Source organism: Bos indicus x Bos taurus, chromosome 17, assembly GCF_003369695.1.
Source record: "Bos indicus x Bos taurus breed Angus x Brahman F1 hybrid chromosome 17, Bos_hybrid_MaternalHap_v2.0, whole genome shotgun sequence".
NCBI classification, from domain to species: domain Eukaryota; kingdom Metazoa; phylum Chordata; class Mammalia; order Artiodactyla; family Bovidae; genus Bos; species Bos indicus x Bos taurus.
In genome coordinates this window covers 6,447,171-6,460,425 of record NC_040092.1, presented here as the reverse complement: position 1 = coordinate 6,460,425, position 13,255 = coordinate 6,447,171, and the positions used below count along the sequence as shown (strand labels likewise).

The following is a 13,255-nucleotide window of genomic DNA, read 5'->3' as shown; positions in this document are numbered from 1 at the left end:
CCTTGTCTTGGAAATGGGCCTGCGTTCCTGTTGGAAGGAGTTGGTTTAAAGCTTTTCAATCTGGATCCTGGGGTGGATTCAAGATCCCTTTCAGGACATCACATCCTCCAGGAAGCCTCATGACCCCTCAGATTGCATCAGGCGACTGCCCAGCTTCCTGGATTACCTCGTCATCTGTGTCTTTATTTGGTTGTGATTGCCTGTTACATATCTCTCATTGGACTGTCACCACCTCGAGGGTAAGAATGGATCACATCACTTCCTACTCAGAGCTCTTCGAAGACTTCACTGCTTTAGTTGTTGTTCAGTTGGTAAGTCGTGTCCAACCCTTTGCCAAGCTTTCCCATCCTCCACTGTCTCCTAGAGTTTGCTCAAGTTCCTATCCATTGAGCTGATGATGCTATTTAACCATCTGAGTGAAGACCAAATCCACACTCCGGCCTCAACTCCCTGTATGGCTTTGCATCGTCTCCCTCTTCTGCGTGACCTCGAGTGGTGTTCCCCCTCTGTTCCAGCCACAACAGTCATCTTCGGGTCCTGTATGCTTCCAACGCCAGGGCCTTGGCACATGCCATTCTCTTCACTGGATGCTCTTTCTTTCCTAGCCCCCACCCCCCCTTAATTGTACCCCCTGATCCTTCAGATTTCAGCATAAGCTTCAGTTCTCCAGAGATTAGGTCAAACTCTTGTTATCAGTTCTGAGGATCTCGCCTTTGTAGACCAGTCGTTGCTATCGAGATTGGGTAAGCAATCGTCTCCGCTTGCAGAGGGCCTGAGAGCAGGGACCACGCCTCTTTGTTCCCCCTTGTAGCCCCAGCATCTTGCTGAATTCCTGGAGCCGAGTGCGCATTACTTATGTCAAATGGTGATGGAATCTTTGTGCTCTCGGAGCCAGGGCCTGGCGCATGGCAAGTGCAAAATTGCTGGTTCCATGTGTGCAAAGCAAACAAATTGGTTCTCTGTGGTCTGGTGGGTCCCATCCCTGCTTCTTGGTAGCGTCACTGGCATGGCTTTGGGGTGGACAGACCAGGGTTTGGATGCAGCTTCTTTTACTTCCCAGCTGTGACTTTGGGCAAGTCTTTTCATTCTCAGAGCCCATTTCTTGGTCTGTCAACTGGGGGTCTTCACTGGGGGCTCCAAAGAGGATTTCACAGATGATTTCAAAGCCCTCTGTTAACTGAAGCCACTCAGGAATACTCTGGGAGAAACCCCACATTCCTCAGCATCCTTCCACAGAGATTGGCAGTTCAGATTTTGGTGGGTGAACCCCAGTCTGGGTGGGCCTCCAGAGACCAGGGCTTCAGCATTTCCCATCTTCTGTCTGAGGTGCTTGATGAACAGTGGCAGTGGCCCAATTTCCCAGTGTCCTGAGTACTGGGCTGTGTGGCCACAAATCTGAACACCCCGGATGTAATTCCTGAGTCTGGTCACCTCTGTCTCACAGGCGGGAGGACGTGGACAGATTTAGTGGTGGGATGGGCGGCAGCTGCTTTGGGTCTTCTTGCTTTATGGACTCGAGGTCTGAGCATGGTGCGGTGCATGCAGCTCCTCTCTCCCTCCGCTGCGGGTTCTTATGGAGTTTCCCCCACCCTTGTCCACCAACTACTTTTTTCTTTTAATTATAATAGAATGCATGCTTGCTATTTAAAAAAGGCTTCAAATAATAGAAAGTGAAGGTTCTCCCTATCCACTCGAATCCCATATTCTCGGGTAACCAGTGCAACATGTATTGTGGGTACTACCAGCCCTTGTCTCCATGACGCTCTTAAAAGCTGTATGTGAAATGCTAGAGATGATGTAGAGAAAAGGGAACCGTCCTACACTGTTGGTGGAAATTCAAACTGGTGCCACCATTATGGAAAATAATATGGAGGTAGCTTAAAAAATAAAAACTAGAGTTGTCATATGATCCAGCAGTCCCACTCCTGGGCATGTATCTGGACAAAACTCTAATTCTAAAAGTCACATGCACCCCTGTGTTTTCAGAAGCACGATTCACAGCAGCCAAGACATGGATACAACCTAAATGTCCATCAACAGATGAATGCATGAAGGAGATGTAGTCATACACACAGCAGAGTACTACTCAGCCATAAAAATGAAGAAATGCCACTTGCAGCTACACGGATGGACCTAGAGATTACATGCAAAGTGAAGTAAGACAGAGAAAGACAAACGTTTTATATCACTTACATGTGGAATCGAAACTATGTCACAAATGAGCCTATCAAGAGGAACAGACTCGCAGACACAAATGAACTTATTTATGAAACACACAACTCACCACAGCCTGGCGGTTGCCAAGGCGGACCAGGGAGGGGGAGGGTTGGATTGGGAGTTTGGGATTAGCAGAGGCCGAGTATTATACATAGAATGGGTAAGCAACACAGCCCGACTGTATAGCACAGGGAACCATATTCAGTATTCTATAACAAATCATAATGGAAAAGAACATGAAAAAACACATATTACTAACTAGTATAAAGAAGATTCTATTACCAGCATAACATTGTAACTCAACTATGCTGCTGCTGCTGCTGCTAAGTCACTTCAGTCGTGTCCGACTCTGTGCGACCCCAGAGACGGCAGCCCACCAGGCTTCCCCATCCCTGGGACTCTCCAGGCAAGAACACTGGAGCGGGTTGCCATTTCCTTCTCCAATGCATGAAAGTGAAAAGTGAAAGTGAAGTCACTCAGTCGTGTCCGACTCTTCACAACTCCATGGACTGCAGCCTACCAAGATCCTCCGCCCATGGGATTTTCCAGGCAAGAGGACTGGAGTGGGTTGCCATTGCCTGCTCCGATATGTGATAGCAGCACCTATTAATTACAGAGTGCTGACTGTGGGACGGGCATTATGCTCTAAGTTGCTCAAAAGGGTTAATTCAAGGCGGGTGGAACAGTTGTGCGTGCATGCTGTGCTGTCGTGTCCAACTCTCTGAGAACCCTGTGGACTGTCGCCCACCAGGCTCCTCTGTCCGTGGAAATTTCTATCAAGAATATTAGAGTGGGTTGCCATTTCCTACTCCAGGGGATCTTCCTGACCCAGGGAATCAAACCCACATCTCCTGCATTAGCAAGCAGATTCTTTACCCCTGTGCCACCTGGAAATCCCAGACTACTTGCACTAATTTTACAAATGGGGAAACTGAGACCATTGATTTTAAGAGGCTTGTCCAAAATCACACAGCCAGTAGGTGACAGAGTCAGGACTTGAATCCCCTGCATGTCTGTCTGCATAGTACACTATAGATGCGTGTGTACACTTAGACATTTTTTCCCCACAAAATTGGGTCACAGTATATTTTTGGTTCTTAAACTTTTCTTCACTTCATAAAATATTGTGGGCATCTCTGAAGTTCTCTGTAAATAGGTGCATGTTTAATTTTTCAACTATTTTAATGTTTGAAGAGTATTCTAGAGTGTGGTTGGGCTAAAATGTATACAAACTGCTCCAGAGGAGAAATGTGAAAATCATTTCTAAATTTTTGCTTGGAAAACCTTTCTAAGGTTGACCAGTCTTTCATCAGATCAGATCAGATCAGTCGCTCAGTCGTGTCCAACTCTTTGCGACCCTGTGAATCGCAGCATGCCAGGCCTCCCTGTCCATCACCAAGTCCCAGAGTTCACTGAGACTCACGTCCATCGAGTCAGTGATGCCATCCAGCCATCTCATCCTCTGTCGTCCCCTTCTCCTCTTGCCCCCAATCCCTCCCAGCATCAGAGTCTTTTCCAATGAGTCAACTCTTCACATGAGCTGGCCAAAGTACTGGAGTTTCAGCTTTAGCATCATTCCTTCCAAAGAAATCCCAGGGCTGATCTCCTTCAGAATGGACTGGTTGGATCTCCTTGCAGTCCAAGGGACTCTCAAGAGTCTTCTCCAACACCACAGTTCAAAAGCATCAATTCTTGGGCGCTCAGCCTTCTTCACAGTCCAACTCTCACATCCATACATGACCACAGGAAAAACCATAGCCTTGACTAGCCGGACCTTTGTTGGCAAAGTGATGTCTCTGCTTTTGAATATGCTATCTAGGTTGGTCATAACTTTCCTTCCAAATAGTAAGCGTCTTTTAATTTCATGGCTGCAGTCACCATCTGCAGTGATTTTGGAGCCCCCAAAAATAAAGTCTGACACTGTTTCCACTGTTTCCCCATCTATTTCCCATGAAGTGGTGGGACCGGAGGCCATGATCTTCGTTTTCTGAATGTTGAGCTTTAAGCCAACTTTTTCATTCTCCTCTTTCACTTTCATCAAGAGGCTTTTTAGTTCCTCTTCACTTTCTGCCATAAGGGTGGTGTCATCTGCATATTTGAGGTTATTGACATTTCTCCCATTATACTATACACACTGCTATATATATATATATAACTATATATATTATACACGCTGCTGTAAACTTGCTTCTTTTTCATTTAATAGTTTACCTGGAAAATTGTTATACCTCAGTCCACATAGACATCCCATGTTCATAGTTATTTATTTAATTTTGAAGTCATATATTCATTGTTAAAATGTATAATAAAATAATTAAGTGATTTATGTGTAAAATATATAAACATATTTGAAAGAAGACTGTGAAACATCTCCTTCCCACTTCTATGCAACCCGTCCCCTATAAATAACCATGATTCTTAGTTTTATTTACATCTTTCCATATATATCTGTATATCTTGAATATATTTATATTCTTACTTTGCCTCTTTTTTACTCATGAGTGATACACTCTATATGTGTATTTTGGAGATATTTCCATTTTAGTACATAAACAATTTCCTCACTCCTTCCTTCCTTTTCTTTTTTTAATAAAATAACTGCAGGTAGTCAGCATTCCACTGCATGGATAAGTAAAAATGTGTTCATTTTTTTAGAAACTATTATTTCAATCTTTCCTGCAGGACTTTTCAGTGCCTTTAACATGCTAGCATACAGTGGGGTCTGTACATACATTGTGTAGACGGCTTTGACTACACAATTACTGCATGCCAACACGATTTCACGGCTTTATTGTCCTGAGGGGGAGTCTGAAGCTCAGAGGGGGAGTGCTACTTGCCCAAAATCACACAGCGATGGTGGAGATCTGGATTCCCAGGCTTCCGGCGACAGTGACAACAATGAAGTGCTCAAAGCCCTTCCTTGGCACTACCAGTTCTCACTGTGGAGCACTGAGGTGAGCACCGAAGAATTGGTGCTTTTGAACTGTGGTGTTGGAGAAGACTCTCGAGAGTCCCTTGGACTGCAAGGAGATCCAACCAGGCCATTCTAAAGGAGACCAGCCCTGGGTGTTCACTGGAAGGAATGATGCTAAAGCTGAAACTCCAGTACTTTGGCCACCTCATGCGAAGAGTTGGCTCATTGGAAAAGACTCTGATGCTGGGAGGGATTGGGGGCAGGAGGAGAAGGGGACGACAGAGGATGAGATGGCTGGATGGCATCACTGACTCGATGGACGTGGGTTTGGGTGGACTCCGGGAGTTGGTGATGGACAGGGAGGCCTGGCATGCTGCGATTCGTGGGGTCGCAAAGAGTTGGACACGACTGAGCGACTGAACTGAACTGAACTGAACTGAATGCCCTTTAGGAGCACCAAGCCATATAGATTCGTTCATTTTGGAACAATTGCGCAGGATTCTTCAAAAGTGTGAAGATCACAAAAACAGGGCGAAGGTAAGAAACTGTCACAGACTGGAGGGGACTTAGGAGACACGGCAGCTCAGTGCAGCACGCTGTCCTGAATGCATCCACTTTAGGGAGAAAACGGGCGAGATCCAAGTTAAATCTGTAGTATAAGTAATAGTATGGCACCAACATCAGGTTCTTAGGTTTGACTGACGTGCTGTGGTTATGCAGGATGTTAGCACTCGGGGTGCTGGGTGACAGATATACCAGAACTCTCTGTGTTATCTTTGCAGCTCTTCCATAAATCTAAAAATTATTTCTAAACAGGAAGTTTAAAAATTTGTTTATATTATTTACAATACCATCCTGTATTGGATTCAGCCATAGAAAAACAAAAGCAAGCCCAAAATACATGTTAGAATGCTGTATTAAAATATCTTTGGGAAAATTCACAAACATGCTGATCTTGGTTACTTGGGAGGAGGGCCCCTGGGTGGCTAGTGCAAAAGGGGGGACTTTTCACAGTTTATTGTTTAATACCTTCTGGATTTTGAACTATGCATTGGGTTGGCCAAAAAGTTCATTCGGATGTTTCCAGATGACGTTACAGAAAAACTCAAATGGACTTTTTGGCCAACATATTCTCTTTCAACAATTAAACCTTAAAAATAATCAAAAAGAAAAAAATGGGAAAATGTTAACGTGGAATTTTTTGGGGGGAAAATAGAGTGAATGAGATGGTAACAATATTGCTCATTGCTATTAGTGTTTATTGGAAGTTTCTCTGATGTGCCAGGCGCTGTGGTGAGCATGAAATCGGGATGAACTCACTGAGTCCCCTCAACCATGCAAGACCCCTATTTTGTAGAAGAACAATTTGCTCAAGTTGTCATGTAGAAAGTGACAGAGCTGAAATTTGAGGTCAGGTCTGCCTTGTTCTACCACCTGAGCTTTTAATCATCGTTTTCTACTCCTGTGGGATAAATATGCATGCAGCAGGCTATAGGCGGTGTGCAGCAGAGGCTGCTGGAGCCACGCTCACAGTCCCTTGTCCTGCATTTCTTTCCCTGGGTGTGGGGGAAGGCTGGTTCTGGCCATTCGGCCTGTGCTGCCCACACTCTGGCCAGTTAAAAGGGCTGGCGAATTATGCCCCAACCAATGACTTACGGGCTGCCCCGGTGGCTCAGTGGTAAAGAACCTGCCTGCCAATGCAGGAGAAGTGACTTCCATCCCTCGGTCAGGAAGATCCCCTGGAGGAGGAAATGGCAACCCACTCCTGTATTCTTGCCTGGACAGTCCCACGGACAGAGGAGCTGGGCAGGTTACAGCCATGGGGTCACAGAGTTGGCCATGACTGAGCGACTAAGCAACAATAGCCAACAACTTAGTAGAAGTTGGTGTGGAGAAAGCCCAGCTCCCTCCCCTCTGGGCGACAGGGACAACCTGTGTCCTTTGCGTGAGGGGACTGAGCTCTGTCACCCATGGCGGTGACCTGCTGGGTAACACACCCTTTCCTGTCTTACTTCTCTTCTTTCCCACCAAATAAGAACTGTCTGCCACAGAGACACTGAGAGAATGGGATGGGGGCATATTGTCTCCCTTTAAGTGGATACTAACGATGGCAACCGAGTCACTCTAGAATCCAGGTGAGCTCTGAAGCCAGACTGCCTGGGCTGGAGTTCCAGCACCACTCGACTGCGCTGGGACAGTGAGCCTCAGTTTCCACCTCTGTAAAATGGGAACAACCCCAGTGCTTCCAGTGAATGTTGGCTGGAACAAGACACAGGAGGCCCTGTGCTCAGCCACAGGTACAGAGGAGCTTCCCAGTAAGCATTTGCTGATGTCTGGATTGTCCCAACGTGGGCATTACCTTCTATCCTGATCATCCCCATGGTGGGAGGATGTGGCGCCTGTGGATACTTTTGAGAGTACCCTGTGATGTCCAGGCAAGCCTGGAAACAAAGGACAGAGGGTGAAAGGCAGTTTGGGGCCACAACCAAATGGACCAGGAGGGACTCTGCAATTTTAGGTATCTGTTTCTGGCTTGCGTTGCCTGCCCGCCACCCACAGCATCGGTGATTCACCGGGAGCACCGGGCACTCTCCACCCACCCCTCCCCGGGGTGCTCACCCATCTAGCGGCCCCAGCACCTCAGCCAATTCTCCTAGTTAACCATAAACACAAATCCTGTTATCTCCCCTCTCTCGCAGCACTTGCCCCTTGATTTAAGCTGCCTTCTCTTCCCCTTTCATCAGCCCTGGGTCCCTCCTGTCGTATATCTTCCCGTTTATCTACTTCCCTGCTCTCGATAGCCTTGTGCGCAATCGATTCGTGGGCGGGGGAAGATGGCAGGCCGCCTGCCCTGGCCTCCCGAGCCCGCTGTTCTTCTCGGGAGCCCGGGCCAGTATTTCTTGTTAAGCTTCTGTCTGGCCATGTTCGGTTTCTCATTAGGTTTCTGCCCGGGCGTGGTAGTATTTCTTGTTCTTCCGCAGGCACACGCTGGAGATCACTAGTAATTCTTAAAACGCAAGATGGAGAGGCGCTCCTTTAGAGCGTTCTAGAATCCGTCTGGCCCATGCCTGGAAGTGGCACATGGGGGCTTGCTGGAGGAGGGATGAGGGGGAGGGGCTCCCAAGATGGGGACTTGGTGGTGGGGGGGTTCCCTGGGCCACATGGTGGGTTTGCTCCTGTGACCGCTGGGGTCAGCTCTACCTTGCTTCTCTGCAGCTGAGTCGTCATAACAGGCTGGGAGCAAGTTCCCTGGAGCGGGCATCACCCCATGCCATCGTTGGAAAGAGCTCAGCAGCTCTGCTAATAACTCAGGTGTGGCAAGTTCTTCCTAGGCCCGACTCAGTTTCCTCCTCTGCGAAATAAGTTGGTTTCTCTTTTTGTTCCTTTCTCCATTTATTTACTTAACAAACCTGAAACATGCAGAGCATTCCTGGTGTCCCAAGTATTGTCCTAAATATTTTACAACACTGACACATTGAGATTCTCCTAGCCACCCTATGAGAAGGGTTTACAGATGAGGAAACCGTGGCCCAGAGAGGCTGAGTGACTTGTCCAAGGACACACAGCTAGCAAGCAGTAGAGCAGGGATTTAGGCCCAGGCACTCGCTCCAGTGCTCATGCTTTCAAGAGGTGCTTCCTCTTTTTTTTTTTCTTTTTTGGCCACATCGTTTGGCATGTGGGATTTAGTTCCCTGACCAGGGATTGAACACATGCCCCTTGCGTTGGAAGTGTGGAGTCTTAACAAATGTCCCTTTGTGATACTTCCCTGTGGATCACCAGGGAAGTCCCAAGAGGTGGTTCCTCTTGATGGTCTTGTGGCCTCCACCCAGTTCGCAAATGCTGCCACAGTTGATTCTTGTTATTCCAGCTAGTTACAAACACTGAACTGCTGAATATTGAACCGTGGCTTCTAAGGGACATACAGGGTTAGGTTCCTGAAAGCCTCTGGACATGACGTTTTTGTCAACTGATGAATACATAAACTTGTTTTATGTGTGTTTCTGTTTAAAGATACCTGAGTTAGTATATATTGTTGATTCATTAACAGTGAACTCACAGCCGATAGCACTACAGCTCATGTCTGAATAAACGTTCTCCAACATGTGTGTTTTACTCCATAAGGTACATCACAGCCTGCTTGCACTTAGGAACCCTATATAGCCAAACAGCAAAATGAAATGAACAAAGGAAAAAAAACACACCCAAATCACCAATGAAAAGCATACAGATGCAAAAAAAAAAAAAAAGTGGCTCCATTTAGACCACAAAAGGACACTTGTTCACAGGATGTGAGCTGAAACGGAAAGCAGAGTGCCACCTCGCTCAGCCCCAGCTGTGAATGTTGACAGTGGGTGACACCTTTTTTTTTTTTTTTTTACCATTCTGCCTGTGCCCAAGAATGACTGTGGAGATAGGTTTGGGGGTTACGGGTACAAAATCCGTGAATAATGAGGACTGATGGTATCTTGTATTACTCACCCGCTCAAATACCACCGAAGGCTTCCTACTACCTACTATATCAAATAACTAAAGAGAAACTTCACCTGCCTGCCTTTCAAGGGTTTTAGTAACCTGGCCCCATTCGGTCTATTCAAATACATTTCCCTTAACTCCTGGGGCCATCCCCTTCCTCCCAGGGCCTGGCTCCTCTTTCTCACTCTTCTGTCGCATCACCACCTCCTAATTTCACACCTTTGCTCTGGTGCTTTCCCTTCTGGGCTTATCCCCTCTTCTTTTGTTTAACTACGAAACCCTACCTACAGTTTAAAGGTCAGATCAAACTTCTTTTTTCTTTGTATCGCTTTCTCCTACTGATTTATCCCTTCTTGGACGGCACAGACTCACACTGTCTGTGTGTGTGTGTGTGTGTGTGTGCTAAGTCACTTCAGTTGTGTCCGACTCTTTGCAACCCCATGGACTGTAGCCCACTAGGCTCCTCTGTTCATGGGATTCCCCAGGCAAAGATACTGGAGTGGGTTACCATTTCCTTCTCCAGGGGATCTTCCTGACCCAGGGATCGAACCCATGTCTCCTACATTGGGAGGTGAATTTTTTACCACTGAGCCATCAGGGAAGCCCAGACTTATACCATAGCGGAGCTTAATTTAAAATAAATTTTAAAAATGTCCCTTTGTGATACTGTCACGAACAGCCTGCCTGTGGGGAATTTCCCACAAACTACTGTTTGATGACACTCAGAATAGGAGACATCCAGACTTGGTGTACTTTGAGAGGTTGTATTTTTTTTGCCCTTTTTTTATACTTGCTATGTCTGGACGTGGCAAACAAGGAGGTAAGGCGCGAGCAAAGGCCAAGTCTCGTTCTTCGCGGGCGGGGCTCCAGTTCCCGGTAGGGAGAGTCCATCGTCTACTACGTAAGGGCAATTACACCGAGCGTGTAGGCGCTGGGGCCCCGGTGTACCTGGCGGCGGTGTTGGAGTACCTGACGGCGGAGATCTTGGAGCTGGCGGGCAACGCGGCGCGCGACAACAAGAAAACCCGTATCATCCCGCGCCACTTACAGCTGGCCATCCACAACGACGAGGAGCTCAACAAGCTGCTGGGTCGTGTGACCATTGCTCAGGGTGGTGTGCTGCCCAACATCCAGGCGGTGCTGCTGCCAAAGAAAACCGAGAGTCACCATAAGGCCAAGGGCAAGTAATTGGACTGAGACCTGAGTTTCCGGAAGTGCTTTCAAACCCAAAGGCTCTTTTCAGAGCCCCCCCACCCCCCAAAAAAAAAAAAAAAGAATAGGAGACATCCAAGTTACACTGACCGTGTTTGGGCTTGGAAAGTGAGGATGTTTTGGGTACACGTATAGAAGGAGGGATAACATCGTACTCACCGGTGAGACGTGCCTGGAGGAATGTTTTAATTCTTCAGAAATACCAGTTGGCCTCCTTACATAACATAGAACAGTGAGCCAAGGATAATTAGACCATCAAAGTGGTCTTGGAGAGAACTGATCTGTTCAGAGAAGTAAGCCTCTGCCTCTAACAGCCATGGGGCAAGCTGGCCACGTGTGGACACCAAACAGATGCATGTTGCATGGATGGAGGAGCCCTGCCTTAGTCTGTTTCATCTACTGGGTTTTTGCATATGATTTTGTTTGAACAATGAATCGCATGGTTCATCAGTTAGGACCCAGCAGGAAACACACAGCACAGATAAATTGGAATAATTTAAGGAGAGTTTAATAAAGGAATTGCTTACAAAGCTGAGGGCAGGGCATAGGGAAACCACACAGGATAGCGAAGTCTCTGGGGTCTAGGTACAGAGGGTACCAGCATCACTCCTACACCAGGAGATGGGACCAGGGAGGGTTAAGGGCTATGTGGTCTCTGAGCAGGGGTTGAAACCTTTTGTGAGAAGATACAGCCACCCCATCAGAGCCCCTGGCAGGCAGGAGCAGGGGGCGATAAACACCCGACCTCCATCACCCTCTCATTTCCTTCTGGACCTCCCATTCAGTTCAGTTGCTCAGTTGTGTCTGACTCTTTGCGACCCCATGGACTGCAGCACACCAGGCCTCCCTGTCCATCACCAACTCCCAGAGTTTACTCAAACTCATGTCCATTGAGTTGGTGATACCATCCAACCATCTCATCCTCTGTCGACCCCTTCTCCTCCCGCCTTCAATCTTTCCCAGCATCAAGGTCTTTTCCAATTCAGTTCTTCGAATCAGATGACTAAGGTATTGGAGTTTCAGCTTCAGCATCAGTCCAATGACTATTCAGGACTGATTTCCTTTAGGATTGACTTGTTGATCTCCTTGCTGCCCAAGGGACTCTCAAGAGTCTTCTCCAAGGAACCCTCAAGAGTCCTCTCCAACACCACAGTTCAAAAGCATCAATTCTTTGGCACTCAGCATTCTTTATAGTCCAACTCTCACATCCATACATGACTACTGGAAAAACCATAGCCTTGACTAGACAGACCTTTGTCGGTAAAATAACCGACAAAGGTCTCTGCTTTTTAATATGCTGTCTAGGTTGGTCATAGCTATTCCTCCAAGGAGCAAGCATCTTTTAATTTCATGGCTGCAGTCACCATCTACAGTGATTTTGGAGGCCAAAAAATAAAGTCTGTCATTGTTTCCATTGTTTCCCCATCTACTTGCCATGAAGTGATGGGACCAGAGGCCATGATCTTAGTTTTCTGAACGGACCTCCCATTGGCAGAGCCAATGACAGAAGGCAGAAGGCAAGACAGTCCAATGCTGTCCACACATGTCAGCCTCTGGGGCAGAGAGTCAGGGGAGATGGGTTTAGAGAGGAAATGGGGGTGGAACAAAAGGAAGATGCCCGAGACCAACCCCCACCCCCACCCTGCAATACACAAGCCAGGGTTAGCTCTCAGATCGCCACTTTCTAAGGGTCATTCCGGGTTGGTCATGCACAGGTTCTTCAATGGGTCCAGCCTTGCCAAGATCCTATTGTAGCAGCTCAGAGTTGGTCTAGTAAAAACGGCACAATTCTGTTGCATCAGGTCAATTAATGCCTGGATTCAGTCTTGGGGTCATGGCATTTTCCTGCCCTCCTTCCTTTCTTCCTCTCTCCCTCCTCCTTTTTCTCTCCCCTCTCCTTCTCCCTCCCTCCCATCTCTCTCTGTATTTTCTACACACACAGATATTCCTCCTGCCTCTCTGGGATGCTGACAGGGGGAGCAGATATACAGCATCTCGGCCGTGATATAAGGGCTGCTGCAGCGCATGGCTGTCTCCCACGATGGCGCTGCCTGGGTGTAAAACTGCACTTCCTTGTCAGCGCTGGTCTTCATGGATGTCGACTGACTTTTCCAGAAATTCTCGCAGAGCAGAGTTTCTCAAACAGGGGAGAGGTTGTGCCCACACCCACCCCGTTTTCTGGGGGACACACTGACACTGTCAGCCTCTGGGGCAGAGAGTCGGGGAGAAGGGTTTGGAGAGGGAATGCAGGTGGAGCAAAAGGAATTTGCCCCTTTGACTGGAGACATTTTTGGTTGCCATAACTCGGGGTTTGCTGCTGGCATCCAGGGGGTAGAGGCCAGGGGTGCTGCTGAACATCCTCCCTTGCCCAGGACAGCAACCCCCTCCCCCCAAAGAATTATCTAGTCCAAACTGTCAGTGGCGCTGAGGTTGAGAAAC

General features: G+C 47.6%; 1 protein-coding gene across 1 annotated transcript; it reads left to right on the top strand.

Moving 5' to 3' along the window:
- Window positions 1-10,371: 10,371 nt before the first annotated feature.
- Window positions 10,372-10,849, top strand: LOC113875104 (histone H2A type 3-like). The gene has a single exon (XM_027513532.1). The coding sequence runs from the start codon at window positions 10,400-10,402 to the stop codon at window positions 10,790-10,792; it is 393 nt and encodes a 130-aa protein (XP_027369333.1). The 5' UTR covers window positions 10,372-10,399; the 3' UTR covers window positions 10,793-10,849.
- The last annotated feature ends 2,406 nt before the right edge of the window (window positions 10,850-13,255 follow it).